The sequence below is a fragment of the Rhincodon typus genome, chromosome 5 (genome assembly GCF_021869965.1).
Source record: "Rhincodon typus isolate 14 chromosome 5, sRhiTyp1.1, whole genome shotgun sequence".
Taxonomy (NCBI): Eukaryota; Metazoa; Chordata; class Chondrichthyes; order Orectolobiformes; family Rhincodontidae; genus Rhincodon; species Rhincodon typus.
The window spans coordinates 8,326,185-8,339,040 of record NC_063336.1 but is presented as its reverse complement, the minus strand read 5'-3'; the positions used below and the strand labels follow the sequence as shown (position 1 = coordinate 8,339,040).

Sequence of the window (12,856 nt, the reverse complement as noted above, 5' to 3'; positions counted from 1 at the left end):
TTGACCCTAAATTTTAAGATTTGCTCTGGAAAACTCTTCAGACTTTTATCTCATTTTCCTAATGCATGCCTTTATCGGTCACAGCATTGAGTATAGAATTGGGGCTCCATGTTGCGGCTGTATAGGACATTGGTAAGGACACTTTTGGAAAACTGCATACAATTCTGGTCGCCCAGCTACAGGAAGGATGCATTGAACTGGAAAGGGTGCAGAAAAGATTTACAAGGATGTTACCAGGACTGGAGGGTTTGAGTTATAGGGAGAGGCTGGATAAACTGGGATTTGTTTCCCTGGAGGTTGAGGAGGTTTATATAATTATGAGGGGCATAATAAGGTAAATAGCAAACGTCTTTTTCCTGGGGCACAGGAGTTCAAAGCTAGAGGGGATAGGTTTAAGATGAGGGGAGAAAATTTAAAAGGCACACAGAGAGTGGTGCGTGTTTGGAATGAAATGCCAGAGGAAGTGGTAGATGCAGATACACTTACAACATTTAAAAGGCATCTGGTTAGGTACATGAAAAGGAAGAGTTAAGAATGATGTGGCCAAACACAGGCAAGTGGGACTAGTTTAGTTTGGGAAACCTGGTCACCATTGACTGGTTGAACAGAAAGGTCCATTTGTGCAAATCTTACATTTTCCAGAAATTATCTAATTCACTTTTGAAGATGACTGTCGGATCTGCTTCCAACCCTTTTGACTCCCTCGGTACTGCATTGCATTTGGCGCGGAGGTCCCTGGGATAGGACTTGAACCCACAATTACGTTGAGGATAAAAGCAGCCAAGAGAAGGATAAAGAGCGGTACCACACTCCCCACTGGGATTATTTCAATATATAGTTTTATTTCATTTTTTATTTACAAATATCATACATGCTTTGGAATCTAGATACAGCCACAATGACCAATAGGTGTGATTCAATACACTGGGAACATTTCCCATCACAAGGCAGCAGAATCTCCTCTCTGATAAACATCACTGTGGAATCCCTAGCTTTCATACAGTCTTACTGACAGGTCACAGTCTCAAAGCTCTGGGTCCACATTGTCCAATTCTTCCGCTTCATTGTCCCCAGGAGGAAGAAGGAAGGGGCACAGGATCTGTGATATATGACCCACATAACCCTCAGAAAGGTCACTGCCTCCCTCCTTTCCCCTCTCAACTCCTTCCCAAGTGACAAAAGATACTTCTTTTGAATGATCCTGATATGGTTTAAGTGCTTCTTTAATGTTCTGGTTGCTCTCTGATCGAATGGCGAATGTATGTTAGAAGGGAGACATATCACCCAGTGCTGCCTTACTGCCAGTCCTGATAACAGGGGTGGCAGCAGTGTCATGAGGCTGGTCTATGCGGTGGTTCTGCTACTGGATAAAGGATCCAGATAAAAGAGAGTTCAGCTCCCAATGTGGCAGATTGAGAATTTAAATCTGGGATATATACATAAATACATAAGGGCATCATGAGTAATGCCTGATTGCTTTCAGTAAAAGCCACTGCCAATTTTCAGTAAAAGTGACTGTCAAACTGTTGGATTTAAGAGCCCAACGTGTCGGAAAGAATGCTTGCTTGTCGTGATTCCGGGTCTGGGCCTACATATGACTCCAGGTTTGGGCCTATATGTGGCTCCAGGTTTGGGCCCACACATGATTCCAGGTTTGGGCCTACACGTGACTCCAGGTCTGGGCCTACACGTGACTCCAGGTCTGGGCCTACACATGATTCCAGGTCTGGGCATACACGTGACTCCAGGTTTGGGCCTACACGTGACTCATCTGGGCCTACACGTGATTCCATGTCTGGGCCTACACGTGATTCCATGTCTGGGCCTACACGTGGCTCCAGGTCTGGGCCTACATGTGGCTCCAGGTCTTGGTCTATGCATGACTCCAGGTTTGGGCCTACATGTGACTCCAGGTCTGAGCTTACACTCGACTCCAGCTCTGAGCCTACATGTGACACCAGGTCTGGGCCTACGTATGACTCCAGACACTGCAAGCTGGCAACAGGAGTGTGGGTAACCATGGAAACATAGGCCGCAATGCCTTCATGGAATGGGGGAACCAAGGAAAAGGACATGAGCAAAATCACAGCGCCCCTGTTGCCCCACAGGGGTCCAAGTTATATCATTGAGATATTGTCCATAGTGCAGCCACACTTCTCAGTGATCATGTTGGGGAATTCAGCCACTTCGATCTCTGTGTAGTCCCCTTTCTTCACCAGGTACATCACAGGCAGGGAGGCACTCTCCACCGCTGCGCAGCTCCTCTCTCCATAGTCAAAGGGCCACTGTGGCTGCTTGCAACTGCCCACACAGTGGAAGGCCTGGTAACCAGGGGGCTCGATGATCCAGTACTGCGTCCAGGCCAGCTCCCTGAAGTTGATGAAGTATTCCTGCCTGCAGCAGGATCCACTTCTTCGGGTCCGGCTCCCACTGCAGTCCCCGGCAGCTCTACAAATAAAGAAAAGGAAATGAGTAGGTTTGTTAAAAAAAAAGTAGTCAGTAATTTTACAACAGGGTGACTTGAACAGCGATGTCACGTTTAGTGGCAGTTCACAGCAAGAACGCTGGTTGCACATTTTCACACTTATTTTCATATAGCATCTCATTGAATGGCAGAGTAGGCTTGATCACTGAATGGCCTGATCCTACGTTTTATGAATTATACATGGGATGTGGACATTCCCTGCAAGGCCCCTACTTAAAGCCCATTTCCAACTGCACTTGGCAACTCAGTGGATTAATCAATATATTAAACTTGCTTAGGCCATATTGGAGGCCAGACAATAGCTGTCATTTGTTGATACTAGATGGGGGAGGGGATAAAGATGACAAGTTTCCTTTGCTGAAGGAAATTCATGAACCAGGTTAGTCCTTATGACAATTTCCACAGATTACTTCTATTGAACCAGGGGAGACTTACGCACACCATTTCTGGATTCCACCAGTTACTGATGTAACAACAACACTGACCTTCCACCAGTGGTCCAACACACAATGGAAAGTGAAATGATTCTCTCTCCCAGCGCCATACACGGCACAAATATTTAGACCAATTGCTCCCCTGTAAATACTGTTAAGGAAATGATTCCAACCAGTGCTGTTCAACACCCTTGCCCCGAAGGTCCCTCATTCCCATTCCTGATCCCCATGCCCTTTATTCTGTGTCTCTTGCCCCTGCACCTCACTATCCACCGCCCACCCCCCACCCCCAGCCCCAACACCATACTGCAGTGTAACGTTCCAGGCGAGAGTGTAACTGAGAGCTCCCAGATTTATTTCATGCCAAATTTGCTACGGGAGAAGGCACACAGTGAAATCTGGGTCAGCGTGACATATTTCTGAGCAATGTGTCTTTCAGCTCCATACTTGTCAGAAACCCCTGTCCTGCTGTTCTCAACGTGTGTGTGAAACACAATTATGCTCAGAGCTTGCACACTAATATCTGTAGACTTCATACTCATAGACACAAACAGTAATCACACACGTACCTGCAGGCTAACATTAACCCATACACTAATATTAACCTACACACTAACATTAATCTGCACACCAACGTTAACTTGTACACTAATATTAAACTGTATACTAATATTAACCCATAGACTAATATTAACCTGCACACAAATATTAACCTGCAAACTAATATTAACCTGTACACTAATATTAATCTGTACACTAATATTAACCTGTATACTAATATTAACCCATAGACTAATATTAAACTGTATACTAATATTAGCCTGTACACTAATACTAACCTGTATACTAATATTAACCCATAGACTAATATTAAACTGTATACTAATATTAGCCTGTACACTAATATTAACCTGTACACTGGTGTCATCATTGTTATTCAAACTTGACTTGTTGACTAGTGTCTGCTCACTAGGATTTTCACACACACGCACGTATACACTCAGACACTATAATACAAGGAACAGAAGTAAGCCATTCAGCCCATCGAGTCTGCTCCACCATTCAGTGGGATCACAGAATCCGTACATCGAGTCCTCATCAACCCTCTGAACAGCATCCCACCTGGACCCACCCCGTGGCTGATCTGACAATCCTCTTCTCCACTTTCCTGCCTTTTCCCTCTAACCCTTGATTCCTTTACTGATTAAAAATCTATCTCAGCCTTGAACATATTTAATCGCCGTACCTCCACAGCTCTCTGCGGAAAATAATTCCACAGATTCACCTCCCTCTAAGAGAAGAAATTCCTCCTCATCTCTGTCTTAGGTGTGCGACCCCATATTCAGTGATTATTGTCTCTGGTCCCAGACTTTTTCATAAGGGGAAACAATCTTGCCACATCCACCCTGACAGTTCTCCGAAGAATATTATACATTTCAATAAAGTCAACTCTCATTCTTCTACATTCCAATGAATAGAGGTTCAACATATTCATCTATGAGACAGTCCCTCCATATCTAGTATTGGCCTCGTGACCCATCTCTGGACTGCCTCCAATGCCAGCATTTCATTCCTTAGATAAGGGGCTCAAAACTCTTCACAGTATTCAAGCTGTAGCCTGACTAGGGCCTTCTATAATTTTAGCAAGACTTCCCTACTGTTATAGAGTCATAAAATTATACAGCACAGAAACAGACCATTGGGTCCAATTCCTTCCTGCTGACCAGCTTTCCTAAATGAATCTAGTCCCATTTGCCAGCATTTGGCCCATATCCTTCTAAACTTTTCCCCTTCATGTAGCCATCCAGATGCCTTCTAAATGTTGTAATTGTACCAGCCTCCACCACTTCTTGAAATAAAGGCCAACATCCCATTTGCCAATCCTCCAGGTTTGACCTGGAGCCTAGTGGAATTACAAACTGATCTCAAGGGCTATGCTGTGATTAAACCAAGGGAGAAACAAATGGGGCATTCCCAAAAATCAGTGTCCTTTCCACTGTCATAGAATCCCTACAATGTAGAAGCAGGCCATTTGGCCCACCGAATCCACACTTACTCTTCGAAGAGCATCCCATCCAAACCACCCTGCGCACCCCCCACAATCCCTGTAACCTGCATTTCCCATGGCTAATCCACCTAGCCTGTACATCTTTTGACTGTGGGAGGAAACCGGAGCACCCAGAGGAAACCCGCGCAGACACGGGGAGAATGTACAAACGTCACATAGACAGTCGCCGAGGCTGGAATTGAACCCAGGTCTCTGGTGCTGTGACGCAGCAGTGCCACCATGCAGATGGGGAAAGATTATTTCACAAAGAGTGAAGATGGACCCAGTCAGAGACATGAATTCATCCCGTTTCCAATTGGCTGTTGGGGATATAGGGAGGGAGCTGACACCATGGCGGGAGGTCAAGCGATGACTTCAAAACTGCCAGTGTAGTGGAGAGTAAAGGTTATCTCAGATTACAACAGGGCCTTGATCAGAAGGGCCGAGGAGTGGCAGATGGAGTTTAATTTAGATAAATGTGAGGTGCAGCATTTTGAAAAAGCAAATCAGGGCAGGCCTTATACACCTCATGGTAAGGTCCTGGGGAGTGTTGCTGAACGTAGAGAACTAGGGGTGGAGGGACAAAAGTTCCTTGAAAGTGGAGTCGCAGGTAGACAGGGTAGTGAAGAAGGCATTTGGTACACTTGCCTTTATTGGTCAGTGCATTGATTACAGGAGTTGGGAGGTCATGTGGCTGTGCAGGACATTGGTTAGTCCACTTCTGGAATACTGCCTTCAATTCTGGTCTCCCTGCTATAGGAAAGATGCTGTGAAACTAGAAACGGTGCAGAAAAGATTTACAAGAATGTTGCCAGGGTTGGAGGGTTTGAGCTACAGGGAGAGGCTGAATAGGCTGGGGCTATTTTCCCTGGAGTGTCAGAGGCTGAGGGGTGACCTTATACAGGTTTATAAAATTATGAGGGGCACGGATAGAGTGAATAGCCAAGGTCTTTTCCCCAGGGTAGGGGAGTCCAAAGCTAGAGGGCACAGGTTTAAGGTGAGAGGAGGAAGACTCAAAAGGGACCTGAGGGACAACTTTTTCATGCAGAGGGTGGTGCGTGTATGGAATGAGCTGCCAGAGGATGTGGTGGAGGCTGGTACAGTTACAACATTTAGAAGGCATCTGGATGGCTACATGAAGGGGAAAGGTTTAGAAGGATATGGACCAAATGGGACTAGATTCATTGAGGATGTTGGTCAGCAGGATGGAGTTGGACCGAAGGGTCTGTTTCTGTGCTGTATAATTTTATCACTGTATAACCCACACGCCCCCACGCGGTAACCGCAACAGGGCTTTAAACTCTGAACGCAGATGAGGGAACAAGGACGCAAAGGGAGACATACCCGTACTCGCTGAAGTTGAGGGTGTAGAGGACCAGCTCAGGCTTTGCCAGCTCCTGGTCAGCAGGATCCTGGGAGGTGAAGGAGACGAACCTGGCCAGCTCAGCCGCGTGCCTCCCCGGTCGCTCAGCTTCAATCCAGACCTCTAAGTACATTGCAATCTCTTTGGTATTCTGCCAGTAGTGTACAGCCTGGGTGACATCGAACATTTTCCAGCCAAAGTCGAGAATGGGGACCAGCCTGTCACAGTGGGGGAGAGAACTGTGTTATTGCATTACATTCGCATTTAGAAGCTAGCACTTCAATGGGACCTAAATCCAAACTAAATCTGCAGGAATGGCACATTCGGGAGCCATTTATCCATCTCTGAAATTTGGTCTCAGTGGAGATGGTGGACGTGTTTACGTAGAATTTACAGCACTGAGCAGGCTATTCACTGGATAACTCGCTCATCGAGCTACCACAGACTCAATGGGCCAAACAGCCTCATACTGAGCCAAACGATTCATTCAGTTGAACCGATGAGAGATGAAAGGTTTGTCTTATGAGGACAGAGTGAGCAGTTTAGGACTTTTCTCACTAGAGTTTAGAAGAATGAGTGGAGATCTAATTGAGATGCTAAAGGGGATCGACAAATTAGACATAGAGAGGACGTTTCACCTTGTGGTGCAATCTAGAATGAGAGCTCATAGCTTTAGGCTAAAGAGTGGCAGATACAGTACAGGGATGAGGAGGAATTACTTCTCTAAAAGGGTCATGAATCTGTAGAACTCACTCCCCCAGGGTGCAGTGGATGCCGAGACATTGAGTAAATTTCAGAAGGAGACAGACAGATTTTTATTTAGTAATACATTGAAGGGTTATGGAGAGCAGTTAGAAAAGTAGCATTGAGGCTGAGATGAGATCAGCCATGATTATACCAAATGGCAGAGCAGGCTCTAGGGGCTGAATGGCCTATCCTGCTCCTAGATCTTATGTTCTAATGTCAGTGTTTATGTTTCACACCAGCACCTATTTCTCCTGTTTCATCCTCAGCCTTATCAGTTAACTAGTTTTGATTCATTCCAATGTGAATGAGATGACATTTCTTCCAGATTATAACATTTGCAAAAGACAGTACATGCATAATTTGAACATTGAACGTGTGTAATGTTTACAGGGCTTGGAGGTACTTGTGACTTTAGGCACGTTTCTCAAATCTCCTCGTTACTGGAAGAATTCCTCACCTCATGTCCAGATCTGTTCTAGATTACCAGATAAATGAGATTAATCTCTCTGTCTCATCAGCAATTCCATTATTGTTGGGTGGTGTGAATATTAGGGTGTTAAAGCGTGATCTGGATGGACCTTGGTCCTTTTTCTGCGCGCTTCTTTCCACAACCCTCAGCTGTGACACGGCAGCTCAGTGGTTAGCGCTGCTGCCTCACAGCGACAGGGGCCCGGGTTCGATTCCACCCTCGGGCGGCTGTCTGTGCAGAGTTTGCACATTCTCCCTGTGTCTGTGTGGGGTTTCCTCCCACAGTCCAAAGATGTGCAGGCTAGGTGGATTGGCCATGCTAAATTACCCATAACGTGCAGACTAGGTGGATTAGCCATGGGAAATGCTGGGCTAGGAGGATGTGGTTGGAATGTTCTTTGGAGGGTCAGTGTAGACTTGATGAACCAAATGGCCTGCTCCCACACTGTAGGGGTTCTGTGATGCTTCAGTGGTCACCACTCTAAGCCTGCCCTACAATGGCCTCTCCAAAGGGGTGGGAAGTGTTAGCCAAGTAATAATGGAGCAGACAAGTGGAAGAGAAGGAGGAATGTTAAGAATTGAGTGTTTTTTTCACCTAGAGTCGATGAGTGAGGTCCTGTTGCTGCCATCAGGCAGAGTCTTGACCCAGTGCACACTGACCCTGGCGTTGTTGACTGGCCGACTGTGCCTCCTGGGAGGGAGCTCTCCTTTGTGAACGCTTTTCTTGAAGAGCTTGAGCTCTGCCATGGTCACCTCGCTGTTTTCAGGGATCAGCCCCTTCATATCGAAGACCAGCGTCTGCCTGGCAGGGTCCGAATAGAGTATGTCTCCTCTCGTATCTGGACAGGCAAAGAGCACAGCAACATGAAGCAAGGAACGAGGAGATATCAAAACAACAGGAGTAGGCCATTCAGCCCCCTCAGGCTAATTCTACCATCCCCATCATATCCCAACCCGTGACTGATCTGAATCTGCTCTCCATCTATCCAATCTGTAACCCTTGCCCAACAATAAATCTTATCAGTCTCGGCTTTCACAACTCTCGCAACTTGTTTATAATGATGTGATACAATTTGAAAAGTGAGTGAGGAACAGAGTGACCCGGGGTTGGGAACATATTCACTAACCACTGAAGGAGGAAGGACAAGCTGAGAAGGCAGTACAAAGACAAAGAAAATAGGATTTAGGTGGCACAGTGGTTAGTACTGCCACCTCACAGCACCAGGGACCTGTGTAGAGGTCTGTGTGGAGTTTGCACAGTGTGTGGAGTTCTTCCAGTGTCTGTGTGAGTTTCATCCGGGTGCTCTAGCTTCCTCCCACAGTATAAAGATTTACAGGTTAGGTGGGTGGGTCATGCTAAATTGCCCATAGTGTGCAGGGATGTACAGGCTAGGTGGAATAGCCATAGGAAATATGGGTTTATAGAGAAATCGTCTGGGTGGGATGCTCTTCAGAGGGTTGGTGCAGACTCGATGGACCAAATGGCCTTTCTCCGTACTGTAGGAATTCTATGATTCATGGTTTTATCAACAGAAAGGCACAGACTACAAAAGCAACTCAAGGCTGGAGTTTTATAAAACATGGGCTGGGTCACAGCTGGAATCCCAACTGGTCACTGGAAAAGTTTTACAGAACGATACTGTCGAGGGTTGTGTTGAGAAACTGACAGTGTTCTTCATGAAGCAGTGATGGTTGGATACAGAGACTAATTAAAGATCCCCAGTGAGTGCCTCATAAACTAATCCACAATCACGTCCATCTAGATGGACAGGGTAGCACGTAGATGGGGACAGCACTACCTGTAAGTTCCCCTCCAAGCTACACACCATCCTGACTTAGAAAAATATCAGTGTCCCTTCAGTGTCATTGAAATCCTGGAATTCCCTCCCTGACAATATTACGGGTCTATCCACGGCACATGGACTGTAGCAATTAAAGAAGGCAGCTCACTATCACCTTCTCATGGGGCAATTAGGGATGGACAATAAATGCTGGCCCAGCCAGGGATAGCACATCCCATGAATGAATTAAAAAAAACAGAATTTTCTTACTCAGCAAATTGTTACAATCGGGATTGCATGTTTGAAAAAGTGGTGGAAGCAAATTCAAATACAACTTTCTATGAATCATAGAGACATACAGCGCAATACAGACCCTTCAGTCCAACTCGCCCATGCTGACCCGATATCCTAGCTAAATCTAGTCCCCTTTGCCAGCATTTGGCCCATATCCCTCTAAACCCTTCCTATTCATGTTCCCATCCAGATGCCTTTACATGTTGTAATTGTACCAGCCTCCACCACTTCCTCTGGCAGCTCATTCCACACACACACCACCCTCTGTGTGAAAAAGTTGCCCTTAGGTCCCTTTTAAATCTTTCCCCTCTCACCTTAAAAATATGCCCTCTAGTTTTGGATTCCCCTACCCTGGGGAAAAGACCTGTCTATTTACATTATCCATGCCCCTTATAATTTTATAAACCTCTATAAGGTCACCCCTCAGCCTCTGACGCTCCAGGGAAAATAGCTCCAGCCTATTCAGCCTCTCCCTATAACTCAAATCTTCCAACCCTGGCAACATCCTTGTAAATCTTTTCTGCATCCTTTCAAGTTTAGCAACATCCTCCCTATAGCAGGGAGACCAGAACTGAACACGGTATTCCAAAAGTGACCTAACCAGTATACTTTACAGCCGCAACATGACCTCCCAACTCCTATACTCAATGCACTGACCAATAAACGCAAGCATACCAAACACCTTCTTCACTATCATATCTACCTGGGACTCGACTATGAAGGAATTTTGAACTAGCAATCCAAGGTCTCTTTGTTCAGTAACACTTCCCAGGACCTTACCAGTAAGTGGATAAGTCCTGCCCTGATTTGGTGAGAAAATGCTGCTTGGCCTGCTGTGTTCATCCAGCCCTGCACCTTGTTGTCTCGGATTCTCCAGCATCTGCAGTTCCTACTATCTCTGATTTGGTGAATCAGTTTGTGGAGCAACAACTTGCAGGACTTATGGGGAGTGGGACAAATTGGATATTTCGTCTCAAGAGCGTGCACAGGCTTGATGGGCCCAGTGGTTTCCTTCTGTTATGTGGAAAAAGAGACAGGCAGTGCATAATCTTGTTTCTGGCTTTTATTGTTCCAGCTTCTTGTCCCCAGAGTTCATCATGTTAAATTCTGGGAATTTACTGTGCATTCCCAGACAGTGCAAAATCTGGCTGAAGTCTTTGTAATGCGGTCAGCCTGTGTGAATCACTAAACAATTTGCAGCTATAATTGTAAAGCCTTTTCAGACAAGGCTGAGGCTGGGTGTGTGGGACCCGTTTATTAGTAATTGATTAGATTTACACAAGGCAACAACAACTGACAAGAAAATAAACTTTGTAATGCCTAGGCTATGAGTGGGGTAGAACAGCAGGCAAATTCCACACAGCTTCCCTGCCCCACATGAGCCAACTCTCCCTTGACCAGAGCAGGCATCCTTCATCCTTATGTGTGAGTTGACAATTTGTTTGGACAATTTGATCAGAATGGGTGGATCACACAATAAAAATGAAACCTCATTGTTAGGTACCTCCTACAACCTCTTCCATCAGGCAGAAGATACAAAAGCCTGAACACAGAGATAACAAGGTGTAGAACTGGATGAACACAGCAGGCCAAGCAGCATCAGAGGAGCAGGAAAGCTGACGTTTCAGGCCTAGACCCTTCAGAAAAATGACCTTTCTAGTCTCAAATCATGTAATCTGCAATGTAAACTGTATGCCTCTAAGTCTTTTGATCTGTATATCCTTTGCTTGCTGTGATCTACCTGTACTGCTCATAAACAAAGCTTTTCACTGCATTTCAGGGCACGTGACAATAAAATCAACCCAATCAATCAATACAGGTGATTCTAGAATTATCACAAGGAGCATATGATGGGGCAAAATACATTTTAATGTTAAGATGTGAACCTGTTCCTGCAAGTGACATTTTAATCAAGTCAGGACATTGAATTAGAAAGGACAACCTTGGAGAAAATTATTTTAAAAGGTTACAGGAAATTGGATTAGATATTTCAGCTGGAGAGCTGTAACACACACAAGGTCATGGTAAAAGTAAACGGCCTCTGTTCTGTGCTGCTTAGCTCCTTTACCTAAGGCTGCAAATTTCAGCACTTCCCTCCCCAAGAGTACACACATTAGCTTTGGATAGGGGTTGAAATCTCGCTCTGCTGATTTGAAGGTGCAATACAGGGGTAGTGCTGCACTGACAGGAGATGCTGTTTTTCAGACGAGCTGTTGAAACCGAGGCGCTGTCTACTTTCTGGGAGTAGAAAGATCCCACAGGGGCCTGGCAAGATCGTTCTCCCCAGTATTCCTGCTCTTTTACACTTCACCCAACTTCAAGGATACTAGTCATTTGCAGCTGTTGGATCTTGCTGTGCACAGTTTGCTGCTGTGTTCCCTGCAATTCTTAAGAAAAGAAAATACGCTTTATTATTTGTATAACTCCCCAGGACCTGCTGGAAGGGACAATACAAGAGCAGCGTTTTGTGTCTAACACGTGCACCCACAAGATAATAATTAGAGACAAGAGTTAATTTACCGGAATTTCCTGGCACTCCCCGTAAGATGCCAGCCAAGCTGGGCAGGGCTCTCCTCTTCCTCTCCTTGTCCTTGTAGAGCTTCAGCATGGAGACGTATTTGTTCCTCACACGAGCTGGCACCACTGCGTTCTCTAGGTCTCTCTTGATGAGGTGTGGAGCCTCGGTCAGTGCCAGTTTCCTGAGCATAGCAGCCTTGACCTCCTCAACATGATGGTATTGGTGGACCCCATCAGCCAGCGCTGACCACAGGACACAGCCGAAGAGGATTCCAAAGGATAACATCATCCAGCTGTTGACCATTCTATTCTAACTGAGCGCGACTTTCCTTTAAACTCTCCCAGGAGTAGACAGAAGGAGAGAGAGAGGGACTCGCCCCACCTCTTAGGCTGATCTGGCGCAGCTCCTGAGAAGCACAAACTCAAGTGTTTTGGATTAAAACACTGTCTGCCTGAGTGCTGAATGCACTGGCTTTTAAAGGGCAGTGCTCTCTATTCCAGACAGCAGTGGATACACAAAAACTGAAAGGAGGCTCTGGGACATCAAAGAGGCAGGAGACTTAACATCGCGACACTCCCCACTTAAAACCCAATGATTGACAGTTCTCACCTTCTCTGTGGAAATCCTCCAGTATTAACTTAATCACATGCCTCTTTCGAATTCTCACTGAAGATTAACAAGGCTGAAACCTCAAACAGATTTATTTTTTAAATGCCCCC

At 45.7% G+C, this 12,856-nt stretch overlaps 1 protein-coding gene across 1 annotated transcript; it reads right to left on the bottom strand.

The window, feature by feature from the left end:
* Positions 1-1,817: 1,817 nt before the first annotated feature.
* Positions 1,818-12,532, bottom strand: LOC109925115 (left-right determination factor 2-like). The gene is made up of 4 exons (XM_048597385.1): positions 12,140-12,532; positions 8,140-8,383; positions 6,311-6,547; positions 1,818-2,448 (listed from the first exon to the last, which is right to left on the bottom strand). Exons 1-4 carry the CDS (start codon positions 12,438-12,440, stop codon positions 2,118-2,120), a joined length of 1,113 nt encoding a protein of 370 aa, XP_048453342.1. The 5' UTR covers positions 12,441-12,532; the 3' UTR covers positions 1,818-2,117.
* Between the last annotated feature and the right edge of the window lie 324 nt (positions 12,533-12,856).

Bases quoted from the DNA above. Each gene is read 5' to 3' on its own strand.
- LOC109925115 (XM_048597385.1), bottom strand. From the start codon at position 12,440: ATGGTCAACAGCTGGATGATGTTATCCTTTGGAATCCTCTTCGGCTGT. The intron at 8,384-12,139 runs GTAAATTAACTC...TTGCCTGTCCAG, and splicing joins GGGAGTGCCAGGAAATTCCG to ATACGAGAGGAGACATACTC. The intron at 6,548-8,139 runs GTGAAAAAAACA...CCACTGTGACAG, and splicing joins ACCTCACTCATCGACTCTAG to GCTGGTCCCCATTCTCGACT.